The sequence below is a fragment of the Venturia canescens genome, chromosome 8 (assembly GCF_019457755.1).
Source record: "Venturia canescens isolate UGA chromosome 8, ASM1945775v1, whole genome shotgun sequence".
Taxonomy (NCBI): domain Eukaryota; kingdom Metazoa; phylum Arthropoda; class Insecta; order Hymenoptera; family Ichneumonidae; genus Venturia; species Venturia canescens.
Window position 1 is genome coordinate 19,779,467 of NC_057428.1, and position 13,086 is coordinate 19,792,552.

The 13,086-nt window shown below is 46.3% G+C and overlaps 2 protein-coding genes across 4 annotated transcripts; one reads left to right on the top strand and one right to left on the bottom strand.

The window, feature by feature from the left end:
• Nucleotides 1-67: 67 nt before the first annotated feature.
• iPLA2-VIA (calcium-independent phospholipase A2 VIA) lies at nucleotides 68-5,424 on the top strand. 2 transcript variants are annotated; one of them, XM_043425498.1, is made up of 4 exons: nucleotides 68-1,240; nucleotides 1,555-1,846; nucleotides 1,919-2,009; nucleotides 2,079-5,424. In XM_043425498.1, the coding sequence occupies exons 2-4, from the start codon at nucleotides 1,623-1,625 to the stop codon at nucleotides 4,161-4,163; spliced, it is 2,400 nt and encodes a 799-aa protein (XP_043281433.1). In that variant the 5' UTR covers nucleotides 68-1,240; nucleotides 1,555-1,622; the 3' UTR covers nucleotides 4,164-5,424. The 2 variants fall into 2 exon arrangements, with proteins under 2 accessions (XP_043281433.1, XP_043281432.1); XM_043425497.1 differs by having other exon boundaries at nucleotides 1,614-1,846.
• Nucleotides 5,352-10,504, bottom strand: LOC122414340 (transcription factor Sox-8-like). 2 transcript variants are annotated; one of them, XM_043425516.1, is made up of 3 exons: nucleotides 9,286-9,736; nucleotides 6,583-6,848; nucleotides 5,352-6,491 (listed from the first exon to the last, which is right to left on the bottom strand). In XM_043425516.1, the coding sequence occupies exons 1-3, from the start codon at nucleotides 9,422-9,424 to the stop codon at nucleotides 5,811-5,813; spliced, it is 1,086 nt and encodes a 361-aa protein (XP_043281451.1). In that variant the 5' UTR covers nucleotides 9,425-9,736; the 3' UTR covers nucleotides 5,352-5,810. The 2 variants fall into 2 exon arrangements, 1 of the variants encoding a protein (XP_043281451.1); XR_006261741.1 differs by lacking the exons at nucleotides 5,352-6,491; nucleotides 9,286-9,736 and adding an exon at nucleotides 10,378-10,504 and having other exon boundaries at nucleotides 6,826-6,848.
• Between the last annotated feature and the right edge of the window lie 2,582 nt (nucleotides 10,505-13,086).

Here is a 13,086-nt window from a genome sequence, read left to right on the forward strand (position 1 = left end):
CAGAGAGCGTGTTTGCGACCCCCAGACGCCCCAGCCATGCACCGTAGTAAGAGTGTGCGAGCTCCGAAGTACGGACATTCCTTATTGGCTGTTTCGCGTCAAGGCTACACTCCATTCGTTATTTCGCTAGCCAATCGGAACCTGTTACTTTATTCGCGGGAGAAAATATAAAATTTTTATACAAACTCGTGGAACCATCAAAAATACTCTTTTCCTTTCGTACTTTTGGTACATATTTAAACTATTCATTCATTTTTTTTTATCATGGGCTACTGTATGTTAAATGCAGTACGCTTTTTTACCGAGAATGGAAGTTTCTTTTTCCTCTACATTTTTATTGCTTTGCTTATTCGTCCTTTCTTTTTATTTTTTTCCGTCCTTCTTGAGAGAGTATAAGAAATTATCTTGTCGTGGGCTAAACAAAGTAAACTTATGCTTCGTGATATGACCGGCGTGAGCTTGTTCGAGCGTGCTTATCACGATCAAGTGCGCGGACATGCACACTCGGACAATCACAAAAGCATAATGGAAAAAATATTTGCTTTGCTAAAAAGGAAAAGTACAGTCCGTTTAAAAAGTGGTGTTGATCGCGTGGGTGCGTATCTTTTAGATTTGATCGCGCATAACTGTCTACGAAGTCAATGATTTGAGGTTATTACACCTTTATGAACTTGACGGTTTATATTTGTCATATATGATTGTTTTTCTTAACGATTGAGGCGTTAAAAAGTTATGTACTTGTTTTTAATCGATCTTCACACAACGAAAATTTGACAACTGTTTTTACCGTACGATAAGCAAATCTTTTTTCAATTATAAAATTCGTAACTGATAAAACGATCGCGCTTTCATCAGTATTCAAGTTCATGGAGGTGGTTATTGCATCACTGCGATGACTACTATCGCTCTATCGGCAATCCTTCGCATCATGCCATTTCAGATGGTAATGCAATCGCACTGTATGCTCGACTGCGGACTGAGTAGAAATGTATGCAGCTGTAACTCTATAAGTTGCATGCTGAGAAAAGCGCTGTTTTAGGTTTCTGCTATTGGCATTTTTTATAACTTGACGTTTGACGTTTTTTTGATGATTCTAAAGTTCGCCGATTATCCGATTCAAGTCTTTAAGTTTACGTATAGCACTTACGTTACTGATCATGAATAATTAGTTAACTAATTGCGTCTCTTCTAACGGTAAACTGGAGACTTGACAGCTTAGATTAAAAAAACGAGAATGCAGGTAGGTTTTGTCATTGTTAATTTGACATTGGCCCTGAATTCGTACTTAATTCAAAGTCAGTTTGTTATTCGAAAATTGTATCGTTTGCATGATACGAAAAGATGTTTCTCAATTTTGTTAACGTCACTCTTTTAACGAGTTTGACAAAGCTGATTTTAATATCATTTGGGAAAGTTTTTGAAGTTCAATCGTGTACGGGAATTTAATGTAATGTGAAGTGGCAAGATTTTGGGATTCATTTTGACTGTGAATTTGTCAGAAATAATAAACTTGCAGTAGGGTATTTGTCTATTTCGAGATAAATTTTATTACAGAATAATTAAAGGTACAAATCAAAAGGAAAAATACTCATCTGTCATTTGTCGAATGGTAGGAATCAAAAATGTCATGGCTCGGCACAATCGCAAATAATGTTTTCCGCAACATTATTTTTCCCGACTCCCCTCCAAATGTCGTACTTGCCCTGAAACCTGAACAATACAGCAACAGGCGAATACACAGTCGGGAGGATGGTGTGATTCTATATTGTCCTGGTACAGAAAAAGGAGAAAAATATGATATTGTACTTCATCGACCATGTACGGAAGCTCACGATCAGGCCTACAGGTATGATACTAATGAGAAATTTTTCCAATTTAAAGAAATATAACCTCATTTCCAAATTTCAATATTTTTCAGTTTATTTCGATCCGACAATTTGGAAGTGGCGGAAGTTCGGTTCGTTGTTTACAAGGATAAGATACCAATCTTGGTGCAGATATGCAAAGAGGTATTTTCATAAAATCATTGATAACAATGATATTCAATCGAATAATATTTCTATTAACATTTTATACAGTTATCCAATGTGGGCAAGATTCAAAAGCTGTGCGACACCCTTGCGGATCATCCGACATGGACACTGGCCCATCTAGCAGCGCATTTGTCTCTGTACGAGGCGTTCAATGATGTAACTGTGATAAGTCAGTTGAACAGTAGCGACGCAGACACAGGAGTATCGCCGTTGCAAGTGGCGATCCAAACGAACAATTTACGAATGGTCCAAACGTTGATAGCAGCAAAAAGTTCGCTGGAGCATTTAGATTTCAACGCGAATTCGGTATTTCATTATGCAGCGACGTCAACCAAGGAGATTATATTAGCGCTTGGAGCTGGCTTGCCGAATAGTTTAAATAGTCGAAACAGTAGCGGACACACGCCGATGCACGTGGCATGTTTGAACGACAAGCCGGAGTGCGTAAAGGCTCTGTTGTTGATAGGAGCGGACGTGAATATTTCGGCGAGCGAAGGGCAGCCTTCGAGTCCTGGTTACGTAGGAGATTTTTTGCACACCCAGCCAAATTCTCTCCATGCGGATGACATGAAGTTTGGTGGAACGCCGTTGCACTGGTCGTGCAGTCGAGAAGTTATCGACGCCCTGATAGAAATGAATTGCGACATTGATGCACGAAACTTTGATGGGCGTACGGCATTGCACATAATGGTAATGAGGAAGAGGCTGGAGTGCGTCTCCGCACTTCTCAGTCACATGGCTTATGTCAACGAGGTGGACAACGAAGGCAACACTCCTTTGCATCTCGCCATCCCAAATGGTTCTCCACCGATTGTTCAGTTGTTGATAGGTTTCGGTGCGAACGTAGATGCAAAAAACTGCAAATCAGAGACTCCTCGCCATTTGGTCGATTCCAAGAGCAACGAGGGCAACAAAATTCTATATTTCTTACACGCCGTCGGTGCAAAGCGCTGTGGTCCCGAAATGACAGATTGCTCCATCGGCTGCAAACACAACGAAGATTTCTGTGGCATTGCTCCGCCAGAACCTCCCTCATCGGTACCACGAACGGTTCTCGACCAGATGCTCTACGTCGCTAGTATGGAAAAATTGGCAATGGACACAGAGAAGTCATCCAAGAAACGGAGAGGAGGAAGATTGTTGTGTCTCGACGGAGGCGGTATTCGCGGTCTGGTTCTCGTCCAGACTCTCATAGAAATCGAGGAAATAATCGGAATACCTGTTATCGAGTGTTTTGACTGGATAGCTGGAACTTCGACCGGAGGGATATTGGCTCTGGGCCTAGCAGCTGGAAAATCCCTGCGCGAGTGCCAAGCAATTTACTTCCGAATAAAGCAAGATGCTTTCGTGCCTTCGCGGCCTTACATGAGTGAGAATCTTGAAAAAATTCTCAAGAATGCTCTCGGCACTGACACCACCATGGCATCCATAAAAAAACCTAAATTAATGATAACGGGAGTGCTCGCCGATCGGAAACCCGTAGATCTTCATCTTTTCAGGAACTACCAATCACCCAGTGATATCTTGAAGATTCCACTTTGCACCAAGTTCAAGCCAACGCTTGGTCCAGAAGAGCAATTGTTGTGGAAAGCTGCCAGAGCCACGGGCGCAGCTCCCTCCTATTTCCGGGCTTTTGGAAGGTTCCTCGACGGTGGTTTGATCGCCAACAATCCGACCCTCGACGCGATGACGGAGATTCACGAGTACAATCTCGCGCTCGTGGCGACGGGGCGCGAGGCCGAAGTGAAACCGTTGTCCTTGGTCGTTTCAATCGGCACGGGGCTCATTCCGGTTTCCCCTTTGAAAGACATCGACGTTTTTCGTCCGGAAAGCTTGTGGGACACGGTTCGTCTCGGCATGGGAATTTCCGCACTCGGAAACCTCCTCGTCGATCAAGCCACAGCTTGCGACGGGCGAGTCGTCGATCGCGCCAGGACTTGGTGCTCCATGATCGGCGTCCCTTACTACCGCTTCAATCCACAGCTCTCTCAAGAGGTCGCCATGGACGAGAAGAACGATAAAGTCCTGGCGGAAATGATTTGGACGGCGAAAGCATCGATGCACGCTAATCGTGATCAGGTGATGGAACTTGCGGCCGTTATGCAAAGACTTTACGAAACAGCCACGTAAATTCGGTCCAATTATTTTTAGAGGATCCAAAAGCGTCTAATTTATCGAAAATAATACAACGCACATGTTTAGCATATCGCTGGTTGAACTGTCGTTGACGTTTCATGAAGCTTACAATCGAATTTCAAGTTAATAGACAAAACTAGTTTTTCACATTCTCAACATTTCTCTATTTTCATTCTCATGTGATAATTATTTTTCATCCCGGGGAGTTTCGATACCAAGTAGATAGATCTCAGTTATTTTTTTGTCGTTTTTTTTTCTTATTAACAATATTCGATTGTTTGATCGTTGAATTTGAAAGATTGGAAAATAAATATCTTGATGTTGAAGAATGAGATTTTCGATAATAGGCAAAAGAAAAATACTCGGTGAATTGGGTCAAATACTTTTTGAATTTTCATCGTTCGAGGCGATAATCTTTGTGAAAAGTGATTTCTGACAATCGCATTTAGTTAGAACCTGTGATTGTCTGTCTTGGGAGGAAAATCTATTGAAAAAATGAAGAAAATCGTAGTTTATTAGTTACGTGGCTGTAATTATGTACTCGAATTAGGAAATTAGTGAATTCTCGATGTTTTCAATGGCTCGTCATATGTGGCAGGTTACGCATAGACAAATATTATATTTTCTATCATTTTTATGATTTTTCTTTTACACAAAACTTCTCAGAAATCACTTTATATTTAGTAAATTCATAGCAAGATTCGAGTAATTATGAAGAAACGTTGAAATATATCATTTTAAACTTTTACCTCGTCGCGTTCGACCTCGGACCCCTGCAACAGGGTCGAAAACAACTTCCATTTTTTCAGCAAAACATTCTTTTTTCTGTTTTTTTTTTCGCAACTTTCCTATTTTCTTCCCATCCATAAAAATGTAAAAAATGGTTGAGAATTTGATTCTTTTACTGCATCAAATGTGTCTTGTCCTCAAGTCCTCGAGTTTATTGTCATTTTCCGCTCCCTTGTCCAGTCGACGTTCGAAAAAATCGACTCGAGGGGTCCAGGCTCGACGTTTATCTCAAGTCTTACTTTTAGTGCCTCGATGTAGTAGTTGTGGACGCGTTGAAACGAATATTGTACAATGTATACGCGCTGGGCTCGCTGAATACACGTATTTAATAAACTAACGTCTCGATTGGAAGAAAAAACAAAAATTTACATACATGAAAGTCATTGAGAAAACTGTTGATAGCGCATTCGTGGAGTTTTTATGTAACAATAATAGATTGGATTGTAATTACAATAATTTAACAGCATCGATTCGTAACAATCTTCTGCGAAAATCCACCCCATATTTGCAGACGATTTTTGTCTCTTTGGAAGAAGATTGTTCTCTCGAAGGCTTTCCATCGGAGCAAATTTCCTCGTAGCCACGAGAAACTTTCGATTCGTAAATTTTTTATTCCCATTTTGCTGCATCGTTGAGCCCCTCGACACGTAAATTAGTTTATTTACGAAAATAATTTCGTGCCAAACATCGTGGTGGAAGTTCCTTTGGAAATTTGCTCCCATCTTCGCCTCGCCAAAGGCTGACGCGTCAAAGTGTGCTTTGTTTATTGAAAAGATGAAAAATTTTCCGTAGAACTAACTTTTTGAAATTTCAGATCGGAGAATGAAGTAGACTAAGTGAAAAGGCGGTTGCTTATCGAGGCCCCATGTAATACGGGGACTGGGGCACCGAGCCGGCTGCGATGTAAGGATAGAAAGAGTGCGGCGACATCGGCTGCGCCTGGTAGTTGTTTTCCTCGTGGAGGCTCGGGTACACTTCCGGTGCCGGGTAATACTGAGCGTGAACGCAGGCGTAAGACTTGCCGGGAGGGCTGACGACCTCCGGGTACTTGAAGCTCTCCGAGTACCTCGGGGAGGCCGATTGTTCGTAAGGTTTGTTGGTGTGCTGATGCGAGTACCTTGGGGCCGAGGTCATTTGATGGTAGTGATGGTGGTGCTGATGGAGGCTCGACTTCGTCTCGACGTAAGCTTTCGTCACGAGGCTCGAGGCAGGGGTCAACGGTGGCGTCAAGTTGTACTTGTTCGAGAGAGCCTCGCAGCTCCTCGGGGGCTCGTGGCCCTCCACCGTTCCTGGCCTCTTGCTCGGCTCGAGCTGCCTCAGCTTTCCCAGCTCGAAGCCTTTCACTCCGATTTCATCGTGGTAGGACAGATGACGGTCGTACTTGCTCGTCGTCTCGTGCTGGTAGAGCTTGTTCCCGTAGTTCGAATCGAGCGAGTCCAGGGAGCTGCCGGTCGACGGCACCGAGCCGCGTTCTTGACTCGCCGAGCCCGACGGCTGATCCTCGGTTTTGGGCTTTCTTCGTCGTGGTTGGTACTGAAAAATTGGAGAATCGATCCTTCTGGTTTTTATGTAAAGTACAAAATTTCTATAACGAAAAGGCTCGCCAGCAAAAGCGAGGAATAACCTTGTAATGAGGGTGCTGCTTCTTGTGAACGTTCCGCAGCCTCTCAGCCTCCTCGACGAACGGCCGCTTCTCACCCTCGCTGAGAATCCGCCACAGTTTCCCAAGGGTTTTCGACAACTCGGCGTTGTGCAGCTGCGGATATTGATCGGCGAGTTTCCTCCTCGCGGCTTGCGCCCACACCATGAAAGCGTTCATCGGACGCTTTACGTGAGCGCTCCTCCGACCGCCCGCCCGCGAAGTCACAGGCAAAAGAGTCCAATCGTATCCTGTTCGTTGCGGGCAAGAGAATAAATCGCTTTGAGGAAGTTTGCCTCCCGATATTGGCCAACGAGCAATATACTGCGCCGAAAGAGCACGCGAGCCCATGCATTCTAGATAAGAATTCATATTATGTACATTCGTATTTATATAACCGGAAGCCCCGCTCGCTCGACCCAGCCAAATAAATATCACTCAAAATTATACGACGAGGAAGGGGGCCCACGAAAAAACCTGGCGATGTTAACACTCCGAAGATAAAACGACCGTTTCACCTGTTTCCGACTCGCCCCGGAGGAGGCTTCCGTCTCTCACTCCGGAGGCTCCCAGCAACACCACTCGATGCTCGAATATTTCGAACTTGAGTTCGAAAGTTCCGCATGCCAGAATTCAAGGAAGCTCGTCGTTCAATTTATTCACAATTTTAGTCGCATTTTTTTCGGGTGCATTCAGCAATATTTTTCTTCGTCTCGAACTCTGAAGAGCAATTCGTGCGCGAGGTTTCATCGAAAGTTTGAGCACAAAGTGGCCGGGTGGCGCACGTCCCTTTGAAACGAAATTCAGAAAAGCTTTTCGTCAGACCGCTTAATTTTTTCATTCGAATTTTAGCTCTCCCGAAGTGAGGGTCGTTTTTTCAATCGGCCCGAAAAGCTCAAAGCTACGTGTGTCATTTGAGGCATTACGAGAAACGAAATTGCACTCGAATCGTGTTTTCAGTTTTGAGATAACCGCAATAAATCATGAGACAATTGATGAGAAGAATCTACATTAAATCGAATAATGGAAGGAATCATTTTACAAAATAGTTTAGCGTCAAACGAGCTTTTTTCGTTCTCGCAAAAAAAAACAAAATAGCAAAAGATCGAAGCGCTGTCGAGTGCGAAGTGGAGAGTAAGCAGGAGCTAATTATCAGGGTGACACGGTTCACATGCGCGGCTCTTCTGAATCGTGGCCACGTTGGCCTTTTCGGAGGCCTCGGCGTGCAGGAGGTCCGCATATCTGGGGGCCGGGCGGCGGGTCCCCTTGCGTATCCTTGCGATAAAGTGAGTCGTCGAAGGAGGGCTTTTATACAGGAAATCGCACGAGAGATTTGTGGTCGCGAGAATTCAGCCAGGAATAGCTCGGTCTTCCTCGGATCGGGTGTGTCGGAAGGGGCAAAAAAAGGAGAATGAAAAAAGGGGATTTTAAATGTGGCTGGGAAGGTCGATCCATGAGAAATCCTCGAGTTTGCCGCGATTATGACAAGTGCCGTCGCACTTTTGGCAACTCCGAACGATATTTATAGCCTGAGATCATTGATTCATCGGTCAATTAATTAATTAATTGATTGATTGATGTTTTCGCGTGGGAGAACATAATGGGGCGCGTGTTTCCCCGCGTCTGCGAGGAGTCTGATGAGAGTTCGCTTATTAGCCGACAGCCACGAGCGAAGCATACCGAGAGATCTGTCCTCTCGCGTCGCTGTACAATAAACCCTTGTTCCTGGACTCACCGCGTCTACCTTAAATAACGGTCCGTCAATGCCGACCTGTCGTCGATCTCTCCTCCCTTCCTATCCGACTGCCCCCTCCCTCCCGCGCTTTTCATCATCATCTTTCGGTAAATTAGCTTCTTAACAATGTTGGGATTGTCGCTGAAAGGGCGTTGTTCAGACGTTAATCGGCTTCTCACCTTTTCCTTTGAAAATGCTGAGAACTTTGCTCTCCAAGTACGATCGAATGATCGCTGCTCTCGATTGAGGCGGGGCTTTTTTATTGGCTGCATGTAGAATTGGTGGAATTGAAAATCGAATGGATTCGAGGAGATCGTAGAACGAATTTGGTAATCGGAAATTCGAGGTAGTTTCGAAACTGGGAATGGAAAATGCAGGCTTTTCGGGAGGCTTCCTCGTCGCGCGGTATCGACGTCGCGATACTGTCAGCGATAAATGACTTTTGGCCGGTGGCTGGGGACGAGCATCGCGTTCGATGCGAGATGGAGAGACGAAGAGGAGCGCTAACGTCTCCGAGATGTGTCGGATTTAATTCGGTACGGGCGTAATTAGTGTTCTAGAACTCGCGGTTCCGCTCGGCTCGCAGCACCTGTCGCGAGCAAATCTTAGCAGCTTCTCTCGCGAGAGCGTTCGGAAAGGCGGATTCGACGGTGGAAAGCTCTCCCTCTGAGCTCGCTCTCCGCGCACGTGTGTGCGTGCGCGAAAAGTTGCCCACTGGGGAACTTCATCTCGTACGAATCCGTGAAACGAGCAAGAGCGATGGTCGGAGGGCTCGGAGCTTTCAACACCAATTAAAACGTCCCTGCTAAACGACCCAATGCGCGCTGACGAGACAATTAACGCGGTTTCCTCGATCGACGAGATTTTCCAAAAAGAAAACGCACTTTTTGAGGAAGAAAAGAATTCGCAGTTCCTTCGAAACTGTAAAGCTTCGGAGGAACGTGGATAAACACCTTGAAGCAGCTTCCCGACAGCGTCGTCCAGCGGGTTCGATTCCCGACTCGATGCTCCAGGTTTCTCGGCGATCGGTGCCGCCCCCAAACCGACGTTTCCATGCGTCTCCATGGCGTTCGGGTGCGCAGACTTGAGCATGCACTCGGCGAGCTGCGACACGAGCGTTGCGTAACTCGCTGGGGGTCGCGCGCACTTTGAACTCTGGATCGAGCCTCTCGCCTCCGTCACTTCGTACTTTCCGCAACGATCGAATCGCTCGTCGCGAACACTTCTGAGATTCCGACCCGATCGATCACTCCCTTTCCCCGATCGATCCAGCCCCCGGATTCATCCCGTACTGAAATCGAATCCACGAGCAACCGCGAGCCTCGCGATCAAGCGCGCCCAGAGTTTCGTGGCTACTTACGTGAGCGAGATAACGGACTAACCGGGAGAGCTTGCGAACGCTTCGCGGGGATGCGGACTCCGAACGAGCACTGAAGGGACATCCCCGAGACGAAATAGTCAGGGAGAGAGCGAGATGAAGCAAGGAAAGAGAATATCAGCGAAAGGGGGACCAAGAAGGATTCCGTAACTTGTCGTACACGCTCGCGCTTATATCTCTATATAAATATAACGAGCACAGGTTCCGTTGAACGCGACGCAAGACCAGCGCGCGATGACAAAGATAGACGGAAGAGGATGGAGGAGAGGCGGTCCCGGCGTGGACCAGCACCACCTCTCGCTAACCTCTCCGTAGAGGAGGCTCGCGCAGCGCGGGTGGGGGCTCATCTCCATTATTATTCTCTCGAAAAGTTTTTCTCTATTTCTACCTTTTGCTCCGCATTTCTCCGACAAGTGTTTCTCCGAATTTCGGACCCCCGAGACCGGACGTTTGCTCGTTTCTGGAGGAATTTCTTGTCCGCTTTTCCTGAGCTGCGACGCTCCAAGGTTCGACTCCATTGACTTCGTCATTGGATTCCGAATCGACGAGATTTCATCACGTTTTCCTCCGCTTCCCGGTACCTCGACGCTTCTCTTCCAGTCTCGTTCCACGCGCGCGAGCAGATCGAGACGAATTTGTACTATTTTATCGCCGCGCCCACACCTACCAATTAATTTTATGGCCCTCGACGTGGAGGCACAAACTCAAGCATTTTCCATAGGTATGGCCCCGCAACGGAGCCTCCGCGCATCGAGGCAGAAAAGCCGGGAGCTCACTCCCGCGACGCGTGTCTCAGCTACGCACTGCAGTATTTCACTCGCGAGACAGAGCCACTTTGTTCAATTTCACCGCCATTAACGCCGCGCGCGCGCGGCCTCCTCGACTCCTGTATTTATACGCGAAATGTTGAGATTCTCGCGGTGCTTTGAGAATGGAGCAACCGGCTCGGGGCTCATCCGCTTCGTTATTGCGCTTTCGTGGACTGAAAAAATTAACGATCAACGATCGTCGCGAGCGCAGCTTTTCTTTCAGCGACTCAAAATTCGGAGCTCGAAGTCGAACCGGAACGCCATCGATCGGTCGGCAACGAAAAAATCTGCGTTCGCCAGTTCCCACAGCCCCCAAAACCAGCGTCGAAATAGTTTCGATCGAAATGACCGTTGTCCGTCACGGATCTCGCTCCGAAAAAAACTTAATTGCGCACGAATCTCGAGTTTCGTACGAGGCTTGAACAGGGATAAAAAGGCTTTTGGAGGGTGGAAAAGTAGAAATAATTAATCACGATGCAATTTCAGGAATCTCCACAAATCTTTACGATTCGTTGGCAGAGAACGAAAGGGCTTATTGAAGGAGCACACGCGCACGCGACGCCGCGACGTCTCGCTCTCGCGATTCACGTACCGCCTAATTATATACAACAAATTTAATGAATGAGCGAACTTAGCGAAGTACAGTGAGGCACATAGGGATGTGAGCGCATCAAACCACGGTCAATGCCGTGTGGCGGCTTTTGTAGAATAGATCAAAGAGGAGGGCGCTCGTTTTCTCGGGCCAGCGGAGAGCGCGGTGCCGCCCTTTTTCGTTGCTTTTTTCCTCCGTACACGTTTGAGCGATGCGAGTTCGTTCCTCGCGTCGTCTCGTCACTTCGTCCTCGTGGGTGCATTTATTTTCGTGTTTTTCGGGGAACGAGTTGGCTTCTCCGCTCGAAAAGAGCGTCCTTCGATAACCGCGGAGATCGATCGTCGAGAGACCGACGAAGTGAGCGAGAGTGACGAAAAAAGGGAGGTGAATCGAGGCGGATGCGCTCGTCAAGATCCGAGCAGCACCGATCGCTGCCTTCGATCATCGCCCAACGAGGATTCACCACGTTTTCAAATATGTCTCGAAATAACTTTCTCGTCGAACAATAACATCGCGATTTCCTCAGGGGAGAATTCAGTTTCTCGACTCTGATAAACATTCAGTCTCGCTCCCACGTGGCCCCAATATGTGCCTTTCCTCGCGCACCCGCTCGCCGCCTTTATCGCGAATTCCCCAAACGAATTCGCACGGTTTCATCTCCGATTTGATTTTTTCTCCACTTCTTATCGATATTTTCGAGATTTGCGATTCTGCTCGGACGCATCGTTTGTTTTTACTGCTCCGGGCATCAACGCCCCGTTTGTTTACGGACGAAAGTTTATATCGATTCGAGCGAAAAACCGGTCACGATTTTTCTGAGACTTGGAAATTCGAGACCGCGCGTCAAATCTTCTCATTTTTTCTGCAAAGGGTTGAAAAATGAAAGGGCGAAAGTATACGCGGACTGGCGATGATTTCAATCGCCGCGGATACTCCGAAATCCCTGGCCGGGGGTCACGCGGCACTTTAAAGAGAAACCCCGCGATCGCGATGTTGCGGAGCACAGTCAGCGGGGGCGAGCCTCGGTGTGCCGACACATGTAACCCCGGTTCGCGGTGGTCTCCGTGACTCGGACCCCCAACGGAGTGAGTACGAGTCTCGGAACATTCTGCACCGTCATCGATGACCACAGAGCTTGTCAGACACGCGCACCGATGCTTCGTCGACCGTTTCGGGTTTTCTTCTCTCCCGAGTCGTACTCGATCGATGCTCGTACTCCGAGTGGGCCTGAACGCCTGGAAAATTACTCCGATTAACCAGAAATCTCGGAAAAAGCTTTAAGGAGGGTGGCTACCGACGATACAATGTTGCCATGCTAAACCATGTTAAATACATTAAAAATTTCAGAATGATAAGAATTTAATAAAATTTGGTGAACATATTCTTTAGGGCCAAATTTGACAATACTAATTTTTTAAGATTTTTCTTCTGTACAGTTATCGAATAATTGATCACTAAAGTTCAAGTGTATAAGCATAGCGTTTCCATATATATAGGTATACATTCCGGGCATAAGAAATCTGCTTTAATGCGTAATTACTCGATAACTAAGCAGAAGAAAATTTTGAAAAAAATTGTGTCTTCGCACTTGATGTTGAAGAACATTATCACCAAATTTGATCAATTTCTTATCAATTTGACTAACGTAGCCACCCTCCTTAAAAAACGATTCGAAACGGAGCCAAACTGGAGACTCCGCAAGGTCAATCACATTTCGAATCCCATGCAAAAGGTCGAAACTGAAGCTCGGAAGTTCGATGGTAAAAATTGGTAAAATGAGCACTCGTAACCTCACATTTGTTTATTTCAGTATTTTGTTTCTTCTTGACTTGCCCCATTCCTGTCACAGCCTTCTGTCTTTTCATTAACACTTCTTTTTTCTTGATTCTTTGAGTTTTCCTTCTGCGCTCTCTGAAGCGATTTTTTACATAAAAAACTGTAGTATTTCAGCCAGGGACGAATAAAATGTGGGGTT